Here is a 20,383-nt window from a genome sequence, read left to right as displayed (position 1 = left end):
CTGCAAGTCCGGATTTGCAGTGTGGAAAATGACGCCATTGTATGTAAGTAACTGTATTAATTGTGTTTTCTGCTGTGGCTCTTCCAACGGTGAATTAGGCTATTTCCGTTTATTAATAATATGCTCATGTTACCTATGTTGTTTTCCAGCTGCCTGTAAGACGTACTATGACGTATTAAGACGTACTATGAGCCAGAATGAAGGAACTTCCCGTACATCCAACCGGACCTTGCAGCTCTTGCAGCAGCATTGAAAAGTTCAGGAGTCGACAGAGAAGAAAGAGGGTAAGATTAGATTCATTAGATCATATTTCAGTTACATGTATAGGTGTATGTTGTCATTGAACTGTGCTAATTGTACTGCTTGTGTTAACAGCTGATTGAAGCGGGACAGATGACATGGATCCATCCTTCCACAGCCAGGAGATCACTGACCTGTGTGCCACACTTCAAATAAGACTAGAAGCTACACTGAATCTCACAGCTACACATCATAGACGTCTATACACTGGAGCAGATTCAGACAGAATGCCACCAAGAACTTATGACCCAGAGGCGGCAAAGAGACATTTCAAGCTTCACCTGATGTCATGGTTTGGTATTTGTCAGTGTTTTGCCGCCTCTTTGTTAAGAGTGTTTTCTGTTTGGTTATTGCCTCATGTTTCTTGTACTTCCCTGTGTTTATGTTTGTTTGAGTTGTTTCTGTGTTTCATGTTTTCACACTCCAGGTTCTGTTTCCTGTTTTATTTTGTAGTCTCTGTTCCTTGTGGGTTTTCTTTCTTCACTTCCTGTTTGTGATTGTCTGCACCAGTCCCCATGTGTTACACCTGTGTCCAATTGCCCCTGCCTTCCCTGTGTGTCTGTATATAAGTCTCTGTGCTCCCCTTTGTCCTTGTCGGATCGTTGTCGTATGTTAGTTGTGATCTCTTGTCTAACCGTCGTTATGTCCTGTCATGCCTGTCCTGATCTCCTGTGTCTCCTGAGCCTTTGCACCTCTGCATCTCCTGTGTAAGCTTCCTGTGTTTTCTCCCGTGTACTTTAGTTTTTTCAGTTTTGACTTTTGTTGTTACTGCGTTTGTTATCTTTTCTGTTAAAGACCTTTTTCATTAAAAATACTCGTGAATATATGTATAGTCTTCAGTAACTGCAGTGCTTTTGGTATAGGCTTACTAAAAATGTATATTTATATATAAATTATTAGTAATAACTATTTTATTTATTATTATTATTGTGTGGGAGGGTTTTGTCCACGTGTGTATTATAATGATCAAGGGTGACCAATAGCAACAGATCTACCAGCCAATCAAGAGTTTCAAAGGTCTGTGGTTTCATCCAATGGTGAAGTCCTCACCAGCGGTTTCACTGCAATTCATATGCTAATTAGATCACACCTTCGCTCCGCGTCTCCCCGGCAGCACTCACGGGCGAACGCAGACTTCACAGGCTGTAAACAGGCACTAACTACCAGGAATTAGGGGCGTTTGCAGGCGTATGCGTTTGCTTTGCGATAAGAGGGGATGAGCTGGACACAGTTATTGTCAGACACCCAAGAGGTGTGGGGGGAGGGCTTTGTATGCTCTGACAGAACCGTACCACAGGTCCAGCATTTTGTTGAGTCTCATCGAGCATGAAACTTAATGATGAAATATTCTCTGACAGCAGTGATTAAAGAGACATATTATTCTTTTTACGTATTTCCCTTTCCTCTAGTGCATAGGTCACTAACAGGCGGACCGCGGTCCGAGTCCGGACCCAGAAGCCGTCCCATACGGACCCGGATCTACAGCCAAAACAGAAGGTTATATTTAAAACCTGACGGGGCGCTTCTATTTGTAACCGGCGCAGCTTTTGTAGTCTTTACGGTAGTGGTTTAGCGGATGAGGAAACGCACAGACCAATTGCATGCGAGTTAAGCCATCCCATGTGATACTACTCAACCAATCAAGTCTGTGCATTCCAGGCGGTAAACATTGCGACTCTACAGTGCAGACAGATGAGAGAGTTAGAGGCAAGTTACACATGAAAAGACGGTAGAAAGAAAAAGAAAGATAGCGATACAGGTAGAGAAAACAAAGGGAGAGAAACAGAGGAGTGAACCGGAGAAAGTTGAGAAACAGAGGAGTGAGATGGAGAAAGGGAGAGAAACGGAGGAGTGAGCTGGAGATACTGTTATTATTATGGGCCTCTTGTGATCTTTAAAAAAAAATCTTGCAGGTCTGTCAATGTGAGACATGAGCCTGCTTTGCCTTGCAAAGGTCCTCAAATCTTGGGGCAATGTTTGACAAACATATCCTCAGGTCATCCTCGATCTGTGCGCGGTTGCGATATTTAGTTTTGAGCGCAGTCAGTCTTGAAAAGCCTGCCTCGCACAAATAAGTCGATGCGAAAAGGAGGATCATTTTTAAGGCTATGTCGCAAAGCTGAGGGTATTCCGGCATCATTGCTACCCAGAATGACGAAAGAGGGGAGGTGGTAAACAGATGCTTTAGTCTACTGTCACTCTTCAGCTCAATAAGCTGCTCTTGCATGTCTATTGACAGCTCGTCTGCTGAGCAGAGAAATGGATCCCGAACCCAGGCGAATGAACGGTAGTCCTCTTTGAAATAGGACCCAAACTGATTCTTCAGCGCTGAAAGGTGATCAGCAGCTGATTGGAGGAGAGAGGAGAAATCAGTGCCACGTGCATCGGCAATGAAGTCTGCAAGGCTGGGAAACATGTCGCAGTTTCCAGAACTGATGCGACCATGCCAGAGAGCAATTTTTTTGCGTGAAGGCATTCACTCTATCAGCGAGGAGCAGAACGTTAGATTCGCGGCCTTGCAAAGACAGGTTAAGGCCATTCAGCAAATAGGAGAGAGAGGCAAACCACATGGCATCATCCAGGTGCTTCGCCAGATCTGTTTGACTTTCAGTCAAAAACAACTTTACCTCCTCTCGCAGCTCATACAGCCGTTGTAACACCCGCCCCCTGGAGAGCCAGCGAACTTCAGTGTGCAGCAACAGCTGTTCGTGCCCTGACCCCATCTCCTGGCAGAGGACCCCAAACAAACGGGAGTTAAGTGGACGAGCTTTAATATGGTTAATTATTTTCACGGCCTGGTGAAGCACTGACTCGAAGAGCGGTGGCATTTTCTTTGCAGCAAGTGCCTCGCGATGGACCATGCAGTGTGTCCATTGCACAAGTGGAGCAACTTGCTGGACGCGAGCTACGAGGCCACGCTCACGCCCTGTCATCGACCGCGCTCCATCTGTGCAGAGGCCAATACACTTTCCCCAGCCCAAACCACTGTCTTGGATGAACGAGTCAAGGACATTAAAGATTGCCTCCCCTGTTGTATGGGTCTGAAGAGGCCGGCAAAACAGGATGTCCTTCTCAATTTCCTTTTCCCGCACATACCTGATGTAAGTGAGAAGCTGGGCCTGTCCAGCGATGTCAGTGGATTCATCCAGCTGCAGTGCATAGTAAGGACTGATTTGAATGTAGTGTATTAGTTGCTCTTTGATATCACTAGACATTTCTGATATTCGGCGTGACACAGTGTCATTTGACATAGGTATTGCGCTGAGTTTAGCAGCTGCACTCTCTCCTATCATTATTCTACACGTCTTGTGCGGCCGGCAAAATCAGTGTTTCGGCAATTGTATGGGGTTTGCCAAGCTTAGCAATTCTATGAGCAACTACATACGATGCTTCCAGACACTGCTTGGAGACAGTGCTATGCTTGGAGATGGTGGTTTGTTGTTGCTGGAGGCCATCACGTTTACGTTTAAAGAAGTCCACAGGCTTCTCTTTCAAGTCAGGGTGTTTGGTGTCGAGGTGCCTTTTTAATTTGCATGGCTTCATGCTGTCATTTGCCAACACCTCGGCACACAAAACACACTGAGGACGTTGCTCAGTCGTGACGGTGAAACCAAACTGCAAATAGCTCTCGTCATATTTGCGAAGCTTTGGCTTCTTCGCAACTGGCGCATCGGTTGCCTGACTTTTACGAATCAGAAACTTGTCCATAGTTGTGTTTGTTTGCTGATACAGTGTGTGTGAAGTTAATAAAGTTCTAATTGCAACGTTGTGGTCTTGTGAGTGTGTTTGTATGTGTGGCTGTGAGCGACTTGCACACGAATAATGAATAAGGCTGTGCTAGGCAATGGTTCCTAACAAAACGAACAGTACACAATGTAGACAGGGACAGCACAGAATAGTATTCAAGTGCTGGTGTTTTATTTGTTGCAACACGGTGGATGATTGAAGATGTAAAGGTAGGTGTTAAGGAGGAAAGGGCTAGCTGCAGTTGGAAGAAGTTAGCTAGCTAGAAGGCTGGCTCTTGGGGCTACGAGCTTTCTAAAAAGACTGTGGAGCAAATTACTCCTTAGATTAGGCTACGAATAGGCCTACGGCAAGTGCAGGAAGGTATTACTAAGGAAGGAGTGAGTCTTTAAAAAGTTTATAAAGCAATGAATATCTGAATGATAGAGGAAACAAGAGCAATCGCACAAACTCTGCAGGGTGTTGTCTCAGTGAGGGTGAGCGCTGACCATGCCTGCGGTTACTTTTATACTCGGAAGCGTACGTGCAACTCGCGTTCAAATGATAACACTCCTCTTTTGATTGGTGGATCAGGAACGAAACAGTATTTGATTTGTTTGTGTCAGTCCAGCCCTTTGCATTTCGCCACTGAGCGAGCTTTCACGAACCAGTGACAAGTCGGCGGTGTTTTTTTTCTCCGTCTGTGACATCGCGCCCCCCCTGTCGCGCCCCCTACTTTGAGAACCACTGGTCTAGCATATTGATCCAAGAGAGTTTTTTGTTCATAATGAAATGACTTATGTCCCTACCGATTTTTGTACATGTCGATCAATCGTGGTACTAGGGCTGCTCTCATAGGAATGTCTTCAGGGGGCTGTTGTTACACAAATGTAGTTTGAAGGAGATTGAACGATGTACACTGAAGTTACAGCAATTTTGTGTGTCATGGCGACTTGTTAAAATTCAATGCCATGCCACTAACATGGCATTTGATGAAAACTCACAGTTTCAAAGGAATTAATTAAAGTGTAAGATTCAAATTCTAGTTCTGATTATTTTCTAAGTCAAATTAGGTTACAGTGATCTTTACCTTTGACCACTGAAATCAAATCAGTTGCTCATGGAGTCAAAGTGACAACTGGTCAAAATCTAAAGAAATTGATTTAAAGCAGATTTGAAATATGTTCAAGAGGCCAATAACATGTTTTGTGAGGCCAAAGACACCATAATCTTGACTATAAACTTTGACTTCTGTAGTGGAAAATTCAACTGACCAGTGTCTAAAGTATTGGAAATCCCCCTGACCAGGTGTCTAACTGCTGTGATACTGTCTACCTGACAGGATGGAACCCTTATTTGGCGGTGTCTCACTGCTATGACCTTGATCAACAGGGTGCATGCCCTTATTTGGTGATGTTTTTCTTCCAACTGCTACAGCGGACGGACAGACACAGATGATCTCATGTCTTTCATGTCTTTTTTCATATTATGTTTTATGAAACGCCTCTTTGTATAAGTTCTGGCTTTTGTGAACTTGCGGCCAGTTCCATTTTGAGCACCCGTGCTTGTTATAAAGACTCAAAGGCAACTCCAGTCTGAGAATTTCATTATTTCAAATCTCAAGATGAATTTCCATCACAAACTTGGCGTCACGAACGGGATCCCTTGAAAGATCGTGTGGACCCGAGAAGTCTTCGGTGGCTGATCACCCAGGAGAAAAAAAATCGTCTGCCTCTACCTCCAACAGTTAAGAGAAGAGAGGGCCGAAATAACTTGGGTTCCGGACCTTCTTCACAGGGATCCAAAGACCTCTCTTTGGTCATCTTATATCTGGTGAGATGTTGAAATTCAGATTTTCATGACTGTTTAGATGATTTCTCAAATACAAAATCAACCATAAGAAATAATACATTTAAAGGGTTTTATTTGGAACGGGTGTATTAGTCATTCTCTCTGGATTATTGTGGATTATTAATGTTAATCTGACCCATCTTGTGGCAATCATCCTTGTTGATGGCTTTTTTTCCCTGTTTTTTGCCGTAAAGAGAAACAAGGATTCGTGGAGACGTCCACGTCTTAAATTGAGTGTTCAAGGGAAATTGTGGACGTGCACAATTTCATACACTTAATTGATAAAGATGGGTAACAAGGGAAGTAAGGGACTTCAAAACCCAGAAAGTCCAAATGGTGGGCTTTATGGTTGCAAGAGTGAGGACGGGAAAGTGTGACATTTTCTTCCAATATGGTCCAGAGACTTTGCTTTTCCTCATAACGGGTCATTCATTGTCGAAAAAATTAAACTTTTAAGAGAGAAACTCCTCGAGAAAGAGGAAGAATTAAAAAGCAACAAAAAAAAGAGAAAAAAAAAAAATCAAGGTCGCAATGTGGAAAGACAGAAGATAATAAGAAAGTGTCTTGAAAAGTGGGAAAAAGAGGCAGAGTGTAGGGACAGAAAACAAACAGACAGATGGCTAAGGTTGATAAGAAGGAAACTGAGAAAGTTGAAAAGAAATCATATAGATCTCTGTATTCTCCATTACAGGGTGTGGCAGTCCTCCCCTCGACGCCTGCCTTCCTCCTCACCTACGACAAAACCCTCCTTCATATGATGTGCAGAGACCAGACTCCACCAATCAACGATCAGGCCCATCTCAGACTCCACCCACCGCTCTCCCAGCCTATGGAGACGGGGCAGCGGGAGGACTGAATGATGACGCCACCTCTTCCTCATCTTTAGGCCCCACTGACTTTGCAAAGATATGTCTGCACTGTGGGGGAGACCTCCGTCTGACTTCACCAGACTGGGATGATGCGGTTAATGCAGCATTCGTCAACACTCTCAACACACTCCTCAACGCCCTGAGGACCGCCTTCCCCAATAAAATTGACATGTCCAAAATAACGGGGTGCAAACAACAACCAGGCAAAACCGTAGGAGATTTCCTCACACGTCTGACCGTCCTGTTTAATCAACACAGAGGCATCCCCATACCTGACAACCTTGGCAACGAGCCAGGGGCTTATGAAACACATCTGAAACAGGCCTTCCTGAATGGTCTGCTCCCCCCACTACGGGCAGACGCAGGCCACACCTGCATCGGGCTTGAGGATGCTCGCTTGATAGAGGTCAGATGTCATGCTGAACATGCTGAACGTCAACACAAAGAAACCAAAGACAAAACTCAGCAGAAAAATAATCAACAACTCCAGAAAGCACAGCTAACCATGATGCAGGCTGTGTCTGCCCTGTCAAGGCCACGCAGACAAGATAACGCTGAGAGCGGAGCCAACTTCACTGTACAAGGAAGAGGGGGGCGCGGACGTGGCCGTGGGCGAGGCTTCTCTGTACACTGGGCAAGGGACTGCCCCCAGCAGCGAGAGGAGGGGGAGACAAGAACTTTCACTGCTGACTGAACTACAGAAAGTGAGGAGGGGCAGACGACCAATTTACCCGCCGAGGATCAGAGAAAGGGAAGTGAAACACAGATACATACATGCCACTGCAATGAAGAAATCGCTTGCTAAACTAACCGCACACACACACACCAGAGCAAACACAACTTTGTGGTTCTTATGTTAAGTACAATAGTGATGCTTTTAAGAAAATGCCTCAACTCGAACTGTGTGTTAACGGTCACAAACTTAATTTCATGGTCGACTCTGGTGCAGGTTATTCTGTGGTTAGGATGTCAGATTTGCCCACATCTCCTGAGATGAGTGGTCGCTTTATATTCTCTCAAGGTGCCAGCGGTGCCACTGTAAAAGAAAATTTCACAAAACCTCTCAAATGTGCCGCTCGGTTTGACAAACATCCCATAAGGTTTGAACATGATTTTCTGTTGTCTCCCTGTTGCCCAATTAATCTATTAGGAAGAGATGTGATGATTGTGTTAGGCCTAAATTTAGTATCCTCCCCTGATGGAGTGACAGTTACGCACAATTCTTCTTCACAATGTCACAGACCACACATGAGCAGCTGCTTGTATATCAGTGGCAACTTCCTATAAATGTCTCCACTGATCTGCTCTCCAGGTCAGGGTCTCTCGACACCCTTTTTCTGATTTTATGCACACTGATTCATTGCATTGCACTTCACATGTGACAGACACAGCAGATCACGTTTATGAATCTCTGTTTTTGCCTTTTCCTGATGATTTTCTGAAAGTGTCCAATATTTTTTGGTCTGTTTCCAGAAGTGCAGCTTCCGTCTCACTCACTGACCAACAGATGGCACTGTTTCGCGTCTCGAATTCCAGCCCTCACATCTCGCTCTCCAAGTCCCATGATGACCAGTGGCAAGACTTAGGCCCATTTGTCAGATCATGCCAGGCTGCCGTTGATTGGCAACCCACAACCACGCCTGACGTAATGTATTCACCCAGTCTGAGTGCATTTGATCTAAAAATGTCTCCAACCTTCTGTTCTCCAGCCACACGCTCATTTGTTGTGACTGAAAATCACCTTCATTCTTATGCAATGTTGTCCAACCCCTCTGATGTTTTCTCCTTTACTTTCAGATCTGCCTGAAACACTGTGGGCAAAGGACAAATATAATGTGGGCAAAATCACTCTAAAATCTGATTATAGGCCATGTAAACAACAATATCCACTCAGACAGGAAGCAGTGGAGGGGATACGTCCTGTTTTTGAATCCTTTTTGCAGGCTGGTGTAATTGTCCCCTGCCCTGATTCATCGGTCCGCACTCCACTGTTCCCAGTTAAGAAGATCAGAGACAAAGGTCAACCTACTGAGTGGCGGTTTGTGCAGGATCTGAAGGCTGTGAATGATGCTGTAATTGCTCGATCGCATATTGTTCCCGACCCATACACGCTGCTTTCCCAAACCCGCCTAATGCAGCGTGGTTTTCGGTTGTAGACTTATCCAATGCTTTTTTGTTAGTGTTCCTGTCCACAGAGACAGCCAGTACTGGTTAGCTTTTAATTTTGAAAACAAGGCCTACACGTTCACACGCCTGTGTCAAGGCTACTGTGAGTCTCCATCATTATACAATAAGGCTCTCAGGAACAGTCTTGAACCCCTCATCCTCACTCCGGGTTCAGCTCTCTTGCAGTATGTTGACGATCTACTAATTGCCAGTCCCACACAGAAGCAATGTGAAACCAATACGATCGCTTTGCTGAGACATCTGGCTCGTGAGGGCCATAAAGTCAGCCTCAGCAAACTACAGTTTGTACAACAAACTGTCACGTTTCTGGGTCATGTCGTCACCAAAGATGGCAAATCCCTGTCTGATAAGAGAGTAGAAGCTATTGTTAACATGCCTAAACCCTTGACGAAGAAACAACTCATGTCATTCATTGTAGAACGTTCATTCCTGACTTTGCTCTTCTTGAAGCCCCTTTAGGTGCTCTGTACCATGGCAAATCACTCACTCCTCACGAACGTGTCATTTGGACTCCAGAGGCAGACGAGGCATTTGTCACACTGAAGAAGACGCTGCAGCAATCTCCCACTCTTGCTCTCCCTAACCCTGACAAACCTTTTGTTCAGGCTGTGGATGAGAGAGACCGCTGCATGACTTCCGTCTTCCTTCAGTCTCATGGTGACAAATATCGCCCTGTCGCCTACTTCTCCGCCGAACTTGATCCAGTGGCAGCTGGCCTTCCACGTTGTTTGTGTGCAGTGCCCGCCTGTGAAAAAAGCCGTCCTTGCTTCACGAGACATAGTAGGTTACTCTGACTTGACACTCCTTGTTCCTCATGCTGTGTCTCTCATTCTTACAGAACAGAAGACCTCACATCTCTCTGCTGCTTGCTTGTTGAGGTATCACACTGTTCTTCTTGACATGCCCAACATCACAGTGAAACGCTGTTCAACGTTGAACCCAGCCACGCTTCTTCCGCTTCCGGATGACGGGGAAGAACACAACTGTGTGGCTGAACTTCAAGTCCAGTGTTCCCACGACCTGACCTCTCTGACGAACCTCTTTCTAACTCTGACTTGATTCTGTATGTCGATGGGTCCGCCTCACGTGACCCTGTCTCTGGTACTAACTGTGTTGGTTTTTCTGTTTGTTCAGATAACGAAGTTCTCCTCTAGAGTTCTCTTTCTCATCACCTCTCAGCCCAGGCAGCAGAGCTCATCGCACTCACGGAAGCATGCAAATTAGCTACTGGTAAAACACTCACAGTCTACACTGACTCCAGATATGCGTTCGGTGTAACTCATGATTTTGGCGCCCTTTGGCAACACAGAAAGTTCCTCACATCTTCTGGTAAAAAGATAGCACACCACGGTCTCATCACAGATCTTCCGTCTGCCATTTTGCATTGTTAAGAGACATTATTCCACGATGGGGAATTCCTAGCAGAATTTCCAGTGACAATGTCAAACAACTCGGTTCTCATCTAACTATGGATGTGCGAACACACTGTGCATATCATCCAGCCAGTGGTGGAACTGTGGAACGAGAGAACGGCACACTCAAAACTAAACTTGCAAAGTGCTGTGAAGACACAGGTCTTGCATGGACAAAAGTCCTGCCTCTGGTGCTGATGTACATGAGGATGGGAAAATGAACCCCACATTGGTGTGGATCCTCCGTCTTCTCCGCTTCCATCCACAGACTTGTGTGATCATGATATGTTGTCCTATTGCTCTAACCTGACTTCTTCTCTTTCAGACATCAGGAAACAGGTGGCAAGAGCCCTACCAGGTACTGCTCACAACCCACACAGCAGTGAAAGTTGCTGAAAGAGCCACCTGGATCCACACCAGCCACTGCAAATGAGTACCAGCTCCATCTGACCAGCTGACGCCTTCAACTCAAAGCACACACACTGATACTTCCACAGGTTGAGAAGCACCGAGAGTGTTGTATGATTAACCACACGAGCGTTCTGCCACAACACAGAAGAAATCTGCCTGACAACTGAGACCATGGACAGGCCACGGCCATGGCCATTTCGACATCCAGGGTTGTGTGGCCTGAGAGGCTCGCTATACGTGTTACTTATGATCTCCTCTATTATTGTTTTGCACATTATTCTGTCTAGATGCACTCCTGTAAAAGTCTCTGATGATCTAACGAACTGTCTTTTCCTACGGTGTCCTCTCAGAACCATCCAGCACATGCAAATTTGACTAGACACAAGAGAAGTGATTCAGGTCCCCTTGATCCGTAACTTATTCCCCATCCCTCCCTACCTGGACACTGACAGCACAGATGGTTCTGATGACGATACTCAATTTTATGTTTTTTATGTTATTTTCTCCCCCCAGCTTGCTTACGTGTTTCTTAGTGATTTCACTAGACAAAAACAGCTACTGCAATTATCCTTTCAACTTCATATTTGATGATGCTTTAATTTGAAGCTCTGTGAATTTTTAAGGTTGATGTGAGTTACTTTATGAAGTTTGTACATACTTAATCAATTTTTACTTCCTAGCAAGAATTTAAAAAGTTTTTACTGCATATTTTCAACCTTAGATATACTGTATGTTGACATTTAACATTTTATTACATTTTAATATGAGTTACTTATGCCAATCAATACAGTATGTTAAATTTTGATAATGGTTAATGAGATGATGATGTTGTTTGACCTGATTTCCTTCCATTTTCATTTTAAATGCTTGCTCAATTACAGGAAAATAACTTTTTTCTTTCCACAAAAACAGCAGCGGCTACCTATTGCACCTCCCTGCCATGCATCGATGTTCTAGAACCTCTCCATGGTGTACGTACGCAAAGTGCGTGGGTTGAAGACTCGTCGATATTCTTCTATGATTATGATGTTGATTATGATGTTTCTTGATTATTTTTCGTTAGTGATCATATTTTTATTGATGATCAAAGGGGGAAGTGTAGTGGAAAATTCAACTGACCAGGTGTCTAACTGCTGTGATACTGTCTACCTGACAGGATGGAACCCTTATTTGGCGGTGTCTCACTGCTATGACCTTGATCAACAGGGTGTATGCCCTTATTTGGTGATGTTTTTCTTCCAACTGCTTTCATGTCTTTTTTCATATTATGTTTTATGAAACGCCTCTTTGTATATGTTCTGGCTTTTGTGAACTTGCGGCCAGTTCCACTTTGAGCACCCGTGCTTGTTGTGTAACCTCTGCAGAGCTTACTATTAAAAAGACTCAAAGGCAACTCCAGTCTGAGAATTTCATTATTTCAAATCTCAAGATGAATTTCCATCACACTTCCCAAAACTAAGTATTCTCTCAAGGCGTTCTAAAGATTACACGTTCAACATTAAAAAAGGGTTTTGTGAGGTCCCTATGACCATGACCAAATTCTAATCAGTTCAGTCCAACTGAACATTTTACAAAATTCCAAGACATTCCCTGAAGGTGTTGATGCGATATTGTGTTCACAAAAATAGGATTAACAGATCCGTCTGTACGTATGGACGGACAAAAACGTACTGCCTCTGGCCACTGGCTGTCCCTGACCCACATAAAAAGCTATACACACAAAAGGAACGGGGAATACCAGAAAAGCAAACAATGGGCAGTAATTTAAGTATTCACGTATAAAAGAGCATGTTCACGTAAAAGAACACAATACAATTCCTTCAAATTGTACACTCGTAAAAACTTCAACATATAATGAGATATAACCTACTCATTAGAAGAACAGGGAGAAAAACATCAAAATCAGCTGATGTCATTGTTGGCCACACAAATATTTGTGCAACACAAATAAATGAAGCTGTTTAATATTATTTTATCAGCTATAGGACCTTCTCATGCAGACTGTTATTAACAATAATCTATATGTCATTAATTATAGTGTGTCCATGTTGTGATGATGCTGGTGCAATATAACATCTTTAAAAACTGTCGGTGACAACACAGCAGCCTGCGAGTTGTTTGTAAATCAAAGTGTCCTTACACAGGTGACGTGCTCCTCATCTGAGTAGTCAAAGTTGTCGACTTTCTGCTTGAAGGAATCAAGGATCTCACCATGACGCGCCATGTCTGTGGCCAGGATCAGTGTGATGGTTCCCTGAAACAAAGCACAAGGTGAAACAGCTCATCATGCACACACATACACAAACACACAGAAGCACACAGACTTACCTGTCGTATCTGTTTGAATGCCTCTGAGTCGAAGTTGGAAAAGATGTTGCAATCAGACTGAGCGAAGATCTGGAAAGCTACAGCACAGTGGTGATTTTCCAGAGGGGAGATGTCATTGTAGCGAACTGCTAACTCTGTTCTGGCATTGATCTGGTACCTGGAACAAATAGTAGGATGAGATGGATAGAGCAAAACAAGAATTAAGCTTCAAATACAAAAAGAAAGGAGAGAACAGTGATCTCTAGGGCCTCGATTCAGTACCTTTTGCCATTGCAGCACTAAATTAACTGCCAGGGTAAGTGTGACTTGTTTGTTAATGTTTAATAAATTCTAAGATAGAAGACACAGGGAATGCTACGAGTAGGTAACAGTAATGGGAGGAGATGGGACAAAGGGGGATGGAAAGATGAAAACATAAGCGAAAGAACGACGAAAGAAAGAGAAAGATGGATAGGCACAGAAAGACCAAGGCAGGAGCAGTAAGAAAGGAATGGAAGGACTGGAAGAGTATGTGAAAAAACCGAAAAGAGTAAGAGAGGGAGAAAGAGAAGGTGGAGTGAGGAGGAAGGAAGGAATGATGCAAAGCAGGAACAAATGATTTGACACAAAGAAAATAAATAGTTACCATGTAGGGTGAGATTTCTGAGTATGCATGTGTTTGTGTTAGTTTGTCTTACGTGTTGTTGAATCCGGGGTGATCGAGGTCATGACACACAGCAGCTGTCATGAGAATCAAAATATCCACCTGTGTGAACTTCTCCTAAAAATAAACATATACATATATTACATATATAAAATTATATTACACAATGCAGCAATCAAGTGTTTAACCACGTGTGTGTGTGTGAGATCTTGTTAGCACATCACTGGTGCAGATGCTTCATAATCATTCATTAGGCCTATGATAATTAAGCCTCTTGTGAATAGTCGTCTCAAATATCAGAGGTAGAAGAGATGAGAGGGAGAGTTCCTGAGAAGAAGCTCCTCCTTCCCTGTTATTCTCTCTTTCCCTTTTCTGACCTTTATCTTCCTCTTATCACACCCAATCCTCCTCCTGATCCTCTTTTCCTTTGTACCTTCAGCATTTACAATAAGCTGACATGTCTTTTTTTCACAGCATAGCTTTCCATTCCAACCCTCCAATGACTTTTACAGCATGACTGCATTATCATTGTTACATCATATTAATTAAAATGTTACTTGATGGTGAACTGAAAGACTTTGCCAAAACAAAAAAGCATTTGAGGAGAGGCAAGTATTATATGATTACTCGATCAGAGAGGAGAGAGAAATATATTTTCCAGGCAAAATTATATTGAAAGTTTAGATATTTATTATAGGGTTAGTTTTATTAATATAAATTAAACCAGTTAATTTCTACACACAGATGTTTTTTATGTCATTCTGATAAAAAAAATTTAAAATAAAAGTAGTACTGGAAATACAGTAGGTAACAGACTTAAATGTCAGAATCACTTTCCAATTGAGAGTGAGCATTTAAGCCTAAAAAACTTGATAAGCTTGACATATGAGGATAGGGCAAAGAGCCCATATGGCATCTCCTGCAAACGACACCCCCATTACACAAGAGATTTAAACATGAAGGATGGTAAAAAGCTTCTTTCATCTGATAGATAAAATAAATAATAAATAAAATATCTGATATTTGGTATTTTGAAATGAAAATGTCTCTAAATTTCTTTGGCCTCGCATGCAGACAGAAATATATAGAAATAAATGGGAAATTCACCAAATGTAGAAAAGACTCCTCTGCCATCTGCTGAACAGCCTGATCCTTGTCTAATATAGTCTTTAATTACTGTGCAGGTCTAGGGTATTGAGTGATATCCACACCCTGTGAACATGGTATGTCTCTCCGCTGATCATTGGTAAAGAGTTCTGCATTAAGTGCCTATTCTCAACTTAGCCAAGTAAAACGTATTGCCGTGGAAATACAGGGGGAAAAAAACATTAAACTCCAAATATAGAGACTAAAAGACAATAAGACTCAAATTTAATACCTGATCCACATAACTGTGAAGTTTCATGAAAATCATTCCTGATGGTTTATGAGTTCTGCTCTAGAAACTAAATGATTGCAGATAGACAGATTGACAGCACTGTATACTGATCACTATATTGCACCGCATTATATGCCGGGGGGATAACAAAAAGGTTGGTTCAAAGAAGCAGTGTCATGGCTCAGGCCATTACTCTTGTGTTTTCCCTGTTCTCTATGCTCCCCTCCTTTTCTCCTCCTTTCCTGTGTGTGCATGTGTGTGCATGTGTGTGTGTAGTCTCCACTCCTGGCACCTGGCGTGAGTTCCACACCTGGTCTCAAACACATAATCAGCAGCTCTACAATAACCCCGGTCTTCTCTCCACTCATCGCCATATTATCAGTTACCTCAGTGGTATACACTTTCGTCCGCGCTGACTTCTAGTGGAATCTATTATTGTATGCTTCTAGTGAATATTCTAATGCTATTTTCTCCTGTGCCTCAGGTTCGCCAGAGCCAACCCGCCTGCCTCTTCTCCTGCTCACAGGATCGTCTACTCACTTTCAGCCAGCCACCAGCCTGATATCTGCCTGCCGCAGCTCTCCATTAAAAGACTCTTTTCATTCACAACCAATCCCTCTCTGCGTCTGCTTTCGGGTCCAGTTAAAAACAAAACCTCACACAGAAATATATATAGATAGAGGTGTATTTTTGTCAGACTCTGAAAAAGCTCCCCGACTGACAACATTGTTAATAATTTTGAAATTCTCATGATGAGTACATTGACCATGAAAGTCTTGACATACATACTTTATATTAAAATATTTCAACATCTTAATGTTTCAATACTGTGTTAACCGTGCTTTTTACAGTACTAAACAGGGATTAGTGTTTTGACTTAAATATATGTGTAGCTATGCAAGGCCTTATTTCTTTTTTTATGTCCTCCAATTTTAGCATGTTAAAGGTTTTGCTTTTAAGTGTAGAGTTTCAAGTCATTATTGGGTGAAGCCTCAAGTCTCACAGCAGTCACATCTGTATGAAGCTGATTACCTGTAAGCTGCAGAGGCAGATCATGCTGTACATCATCTGGGTGACACAGAAACAGTGACGGAAATTGTGGAAGGCGTTATTCCTATAGTTGTCATGAATGCATAACTACACAGAGAGAGAAAGAAATAGAGACAGGTTATTATTTCTTTCTGTGTTTTTTCACATAAATCCCAAAAAATTGTAAACATTGAAGTTGTGCAATTATAACTTTGGTCAGGAATCTGGAAGTTCTTGCTTTGTTTCTGTAAATCTATTTGAATTTTCGTGGTCCAGGTCTCACCAGCCATCTCTTGAGTGTGATGGGGTTAATATTGAAGTCTTTAACCAAGCCAAGGTCATGGTACATATGTTCCAGACAGCTCAGCATCTGGAAGAACAAAGGAAAGCAGTTGTGATGTGTCTGTATGCAGTGAGGGATCTTCCGGTACCATATACAAAGCTATGAACAAAAAACAAAAGTGTATATTGTAGCGCAGGTGCATATAGTAGGGCACTGGCTGGTCATTTAGTGCTAACTTTTACAGAGGATCTGATACAATATCTAAGCAGTAAGGTAAAACTCTATCAGGCATAACACACAGACAAAATAAAACTCACTGAGAACCCCACACTTCCATCCAGCTCACTTACTCCACTAATGCAGTGTGCATAGTGACTACCTTACACACACTGATTGGCTTAGATCATGGGAGCTTGACAGACCAACCTGGACAGGGTCGCTACACTATGTTGCTCACCATTATTGACGCACTTCCACAGTCTATGAGCTGCTTTCCGGATTAAAAATTATTATGGAACATTGAACTGTCCAATTCTAAAAGCTTTAATATATGTGTTATATAAATGTTATATGTAATGTGTTTTTTTATATACCTATTTTTTCTTTGTATCTTTAATTCTATGGCATGATTTTTTTAAATCAATAGTTTCTCTTTGTTTTTGTTGTAATTATTTATAGGACAAGTAAGTATTGCTTATATACAATAGTCGTTATATACATTAATATAGAGCTGCAGTCCTACACACTTCTCTGCACTCCCTTTGGATCAGTCACACAACCACAACCCCACAATTTAATTGTCCACCGTCACATTAAATTATTTAAATCAAACATTAACAGAGTGAGAATTCCAAACAAAAAAACAAATGAAAATTAACACAACCTCTGCAACAACACAACAAACAAAGAGAATTTAATGTGGACTCTTAAACATAAGATCACTGTCATCAAAGGCTATTTTAGTAAATGAACTAGTCTCAGATCACAACATTGATTTATTGTCCCTCACTGAGACCTGGCTGCATCCTGAAGAATATAACAGTCTAAATGAATCTCCTCCCCCCAGTCATATAAATAAACACATTCCCCGAGACTCTGGCCGAGGAGGTGGAGTTGCTGCTATTTTGAACTCCAGTCTATCAATTAATCCTAAACCTAAACTAAGCTACAACTCATTTGAAAGTCTTGTTCTTAGTCTTCCACACCAATCAAAGAAACACCAACAGCCAATCATATTTGCTGTAGTTTTTATCATGCCTAGTCATAAAAACAGATAGTTAAAGTTATTATTGTCGGTGACTTTAATATTCATGTTGACAATAATGATGATTCATGTCAGTATTAGACTCATACGGTTTCAGTCAGTGTGTACACCAACCCACTCATTGTTGTAACCACACACTTGACCTTGTATTATCATACGGTGTCAAAAGTGAACATCTAATAGTACTTCCACATAATCCAATTCTATGAGACCATAATTTAATAACCTTCAATTTCTCATTATCAGACTACATACCATTAATGAAAAACTCCTTTTCTAGATGTCTACCTGATAGTGCTGTAGCTAAATTTAAAGAAATAATTTCAATTACATTTAAACCCAGATTATCCGTCGATATAACCAACGAATTCTTTAAAAACCCTCGCTCCACTGAGATTGACCATCTCGTCGATAGCTCTGTAAAGTCATTACGATTAACATTAGACTCAATAGCGCCTCTAAAAAAGAAACGTGTAAAACATAGTAAATTAGCTCCCTGGTATAATTCCAAGACACATGAGTTAAAACAAGTATCAAGAAAACTAGAAAGGAAGTGGCGCTCCAACAACTGTGTTGAAAATCTCCTAGCCTGGAAAGATAGTGTTAAAGCATATAAGAAGGCCCTCCACAAAGCAAGAGCTGCCTACTACTCCACACTAATAGAAGAGAATAAAACTACGCCAGGTTTCTCTTCAGCACTGTAGCCAGGCTGACAGTGTCACACCTCCATCCAACCCAGTATTCCTCCATCCCTGAATAGCAATATCTTTATGACCTTCTTTAATGATAAAATTCTAACTATTAGAAATAACATCTACCATCTCCTGCCCTCATTTGACACTTATACACCATCAAGCACAGAAATCTCAGTAACAGCTGAGAATTCTACCAATTATTTAGACAGCTTCTCTCTGATCACCCTTGATCGGCTGACCACAATAATCTCATCATCTAAACCCACAAGTTGTATCTTAGATCCCATTCCCACAAAGTTACCTAAAGAAATTCTACCCCTAATTAATAGTACCTGACTGAATATAATAAATCTATCATTATCATCAGGATATGTACCACAGTCCTTTAAACTAGCTGTAATCAAACCCCTTCTAAAAAAAAAAACACCCTGGACCCGGAGGTTTTAGCCAACTACCGACCGATATCTAATCTCCCCTTCCTGTCTAAAATCCTTGATAAGGTTGTAGCCAATCAGCTGTGCGAGTTTCTCAAGGAAAATAATATATATGAAGACTTTCAGTCAGGGTTTAGAGCCAATCACAGCACAGAGACAGCCTTGGCAAAAGTCACTAATGACCTTCTAATAGCTTCAGATCAAGGGTTTGCGTCTGTCCTCGTCCTGTTAGATCTTAGTGCAGCATTCAACACTATTGATCTTCAAATTTTATCATAGAGACTACTAGAACAGTTAATTGGCATTAAAGGAACTGGCCTCACCTGGGTTATATCCTATTTTTCAGATCGATTCCAATTTGTGCAAATCATTCAACTGATTCGTTCAGTTCATCATTCACGAAAAATATGAACGTGTTCATGCACAACACTATACATGGAACCACTGTAGAGGGGGTTAAGAGCGACATGAGGGGCTAGAGCAGCGAGTTGCCGAGCCCTGGTCTAGAATGTCAGGGGACACATGACACATGGGAGCTTCTCTTCTTCTCCCTCCTTATCACATTAAAGAAATGAATGTCTCATCAATATATGTTCCTGACTTGACTTCTTCCCAGGAGTCCTTATGCCTTATCGTTTGCAGATCCAGGGCCACAGCTGCAGCCACATCGTGAATTATGATGGTGGATCGTGAATCAGAGATCGTGATCCTAATGGCGCATCCTGTATCGTGCTGGCTGATCGTGATAGTAATGGCGGATCCTGTATCGTGTTGGCAGCTGATTGTGGATAGTGGTGGTGGACCATGATCGAGGTGGCAGTTGATGGTGGATCCTGATGGCCGCAGTGGATCATGACGATGGATTATTGACTATGGTGGCATCTGATCATGATGGTGGATCGTGGTGGCTGCTGATCATGGACTATGATTACAACAAGACTGCTTGATATACAATATGTCTACTCAGATACTCCATTATTGCTGACAGTATATTCCAAACATTCCTCTTCCTTGTCAAATTATGGCGCCTACATAACTCATGTACAATTGACAATTGACAGTGGCTGGTAATGGAGATAACAAAATTTGTTTTGTTATCTTAGTAGCAGTTAACGTTTGCTTCAGGCAGAAATGAGCAGTGGTCTAGTAAGCTCATTTCTCAGAGTCTTATGTCAGCCAGAGAGAATATTTATCACATGCCATTCTCTTTGGAGACACTTTTAACAACTTTTCCCACAAAAAACAGATGTGTCAAATTGTATTTGTATAGCCCATATCCACAAATCACAAGTAAGTATCATAGGGCTTAACAAGAGTAAGAAAAAAATTTAATAATAATAATAAAATATATATATATTAACAGGGACAAAACAGAAAGAGCCAGATGGACAGACAGAAGTGCAATAGATCAATCAGTTACTGATAAAGTGCTGCACTTTATCAGGCCGCATTAGAAGTGAACACCTTAGTTTTATACAGAATGTAATATTACATCCTGTCTATATGGTGTGGTTTGATTTTGCTGTAAAAGAAAATAGACAGAATATAGATTTTTATAGTAGCACATATTCAATTT

At 42.0% G+C, this 20,383-nt stretch overlaps 1 protein-coding gene across 3 annotated transcripts in view; it reads right to left on the bottom strand.

The window, feature by feature from the left end:
- pde9aa (phosphodiesterase 9aa) overlaps positions 1 to 20,383 on the bottom strand; it is a 96,813-nt gene that overhangs the window by 10,303 nt on the left and 66,127 nt on the right. For all 3 annotated transcript variants that reach the window (XM_035174183.1, XM_035174184.1, XM_035174185.1), the window contains 5 exons: positions 16,415 to 16,501; positions 16,135 to 16,239; positions 13,759 to 13,841; positions 13,082 to 13,238; positions 12,894 to 13,007 (listed from right to left, as the gene is read on the bottom strand). In XM_035174183.1, coding sequence (XP_035030074.1) covers positions 12,894 to 13,007; positions 13,082 to 13,238; positions 13,759 to 13,841; positions 16,135 to 16,239; positions 16,415 to 16,501 — 546 coding nt within the window. The remainder of the gene's footprint in view (positions 1 to 12,893; positions 13,008 to 13,081; positions 13,239 to 13,758; positions 13,842 to 16,134; positions 16,240 to 16,414; positions 16,502 to 20,383) is intronic.

This window comes from Hippoglossus stenolepis, chromosome 13 (assembly GCF_022539355.2).
Source record: "Hippoglossus stenolepis isolate QCI-W04-F060 chromosome 13, HSTE1.2, whole genome shotgun sequence".
NCBI classification, from domain to species: Eukaryota; Metazoa; Chordata; class Actinopteri; order Pleuronectiformes; family Pleuronectidae; genus Hippoglossus; species Hippoglossus stenolepis.
The sequence above is the reverse complement of the archived record's forward strand: the minus strand, read 5'-3'. Positions and strand labels throughout refer to the sequence as shown.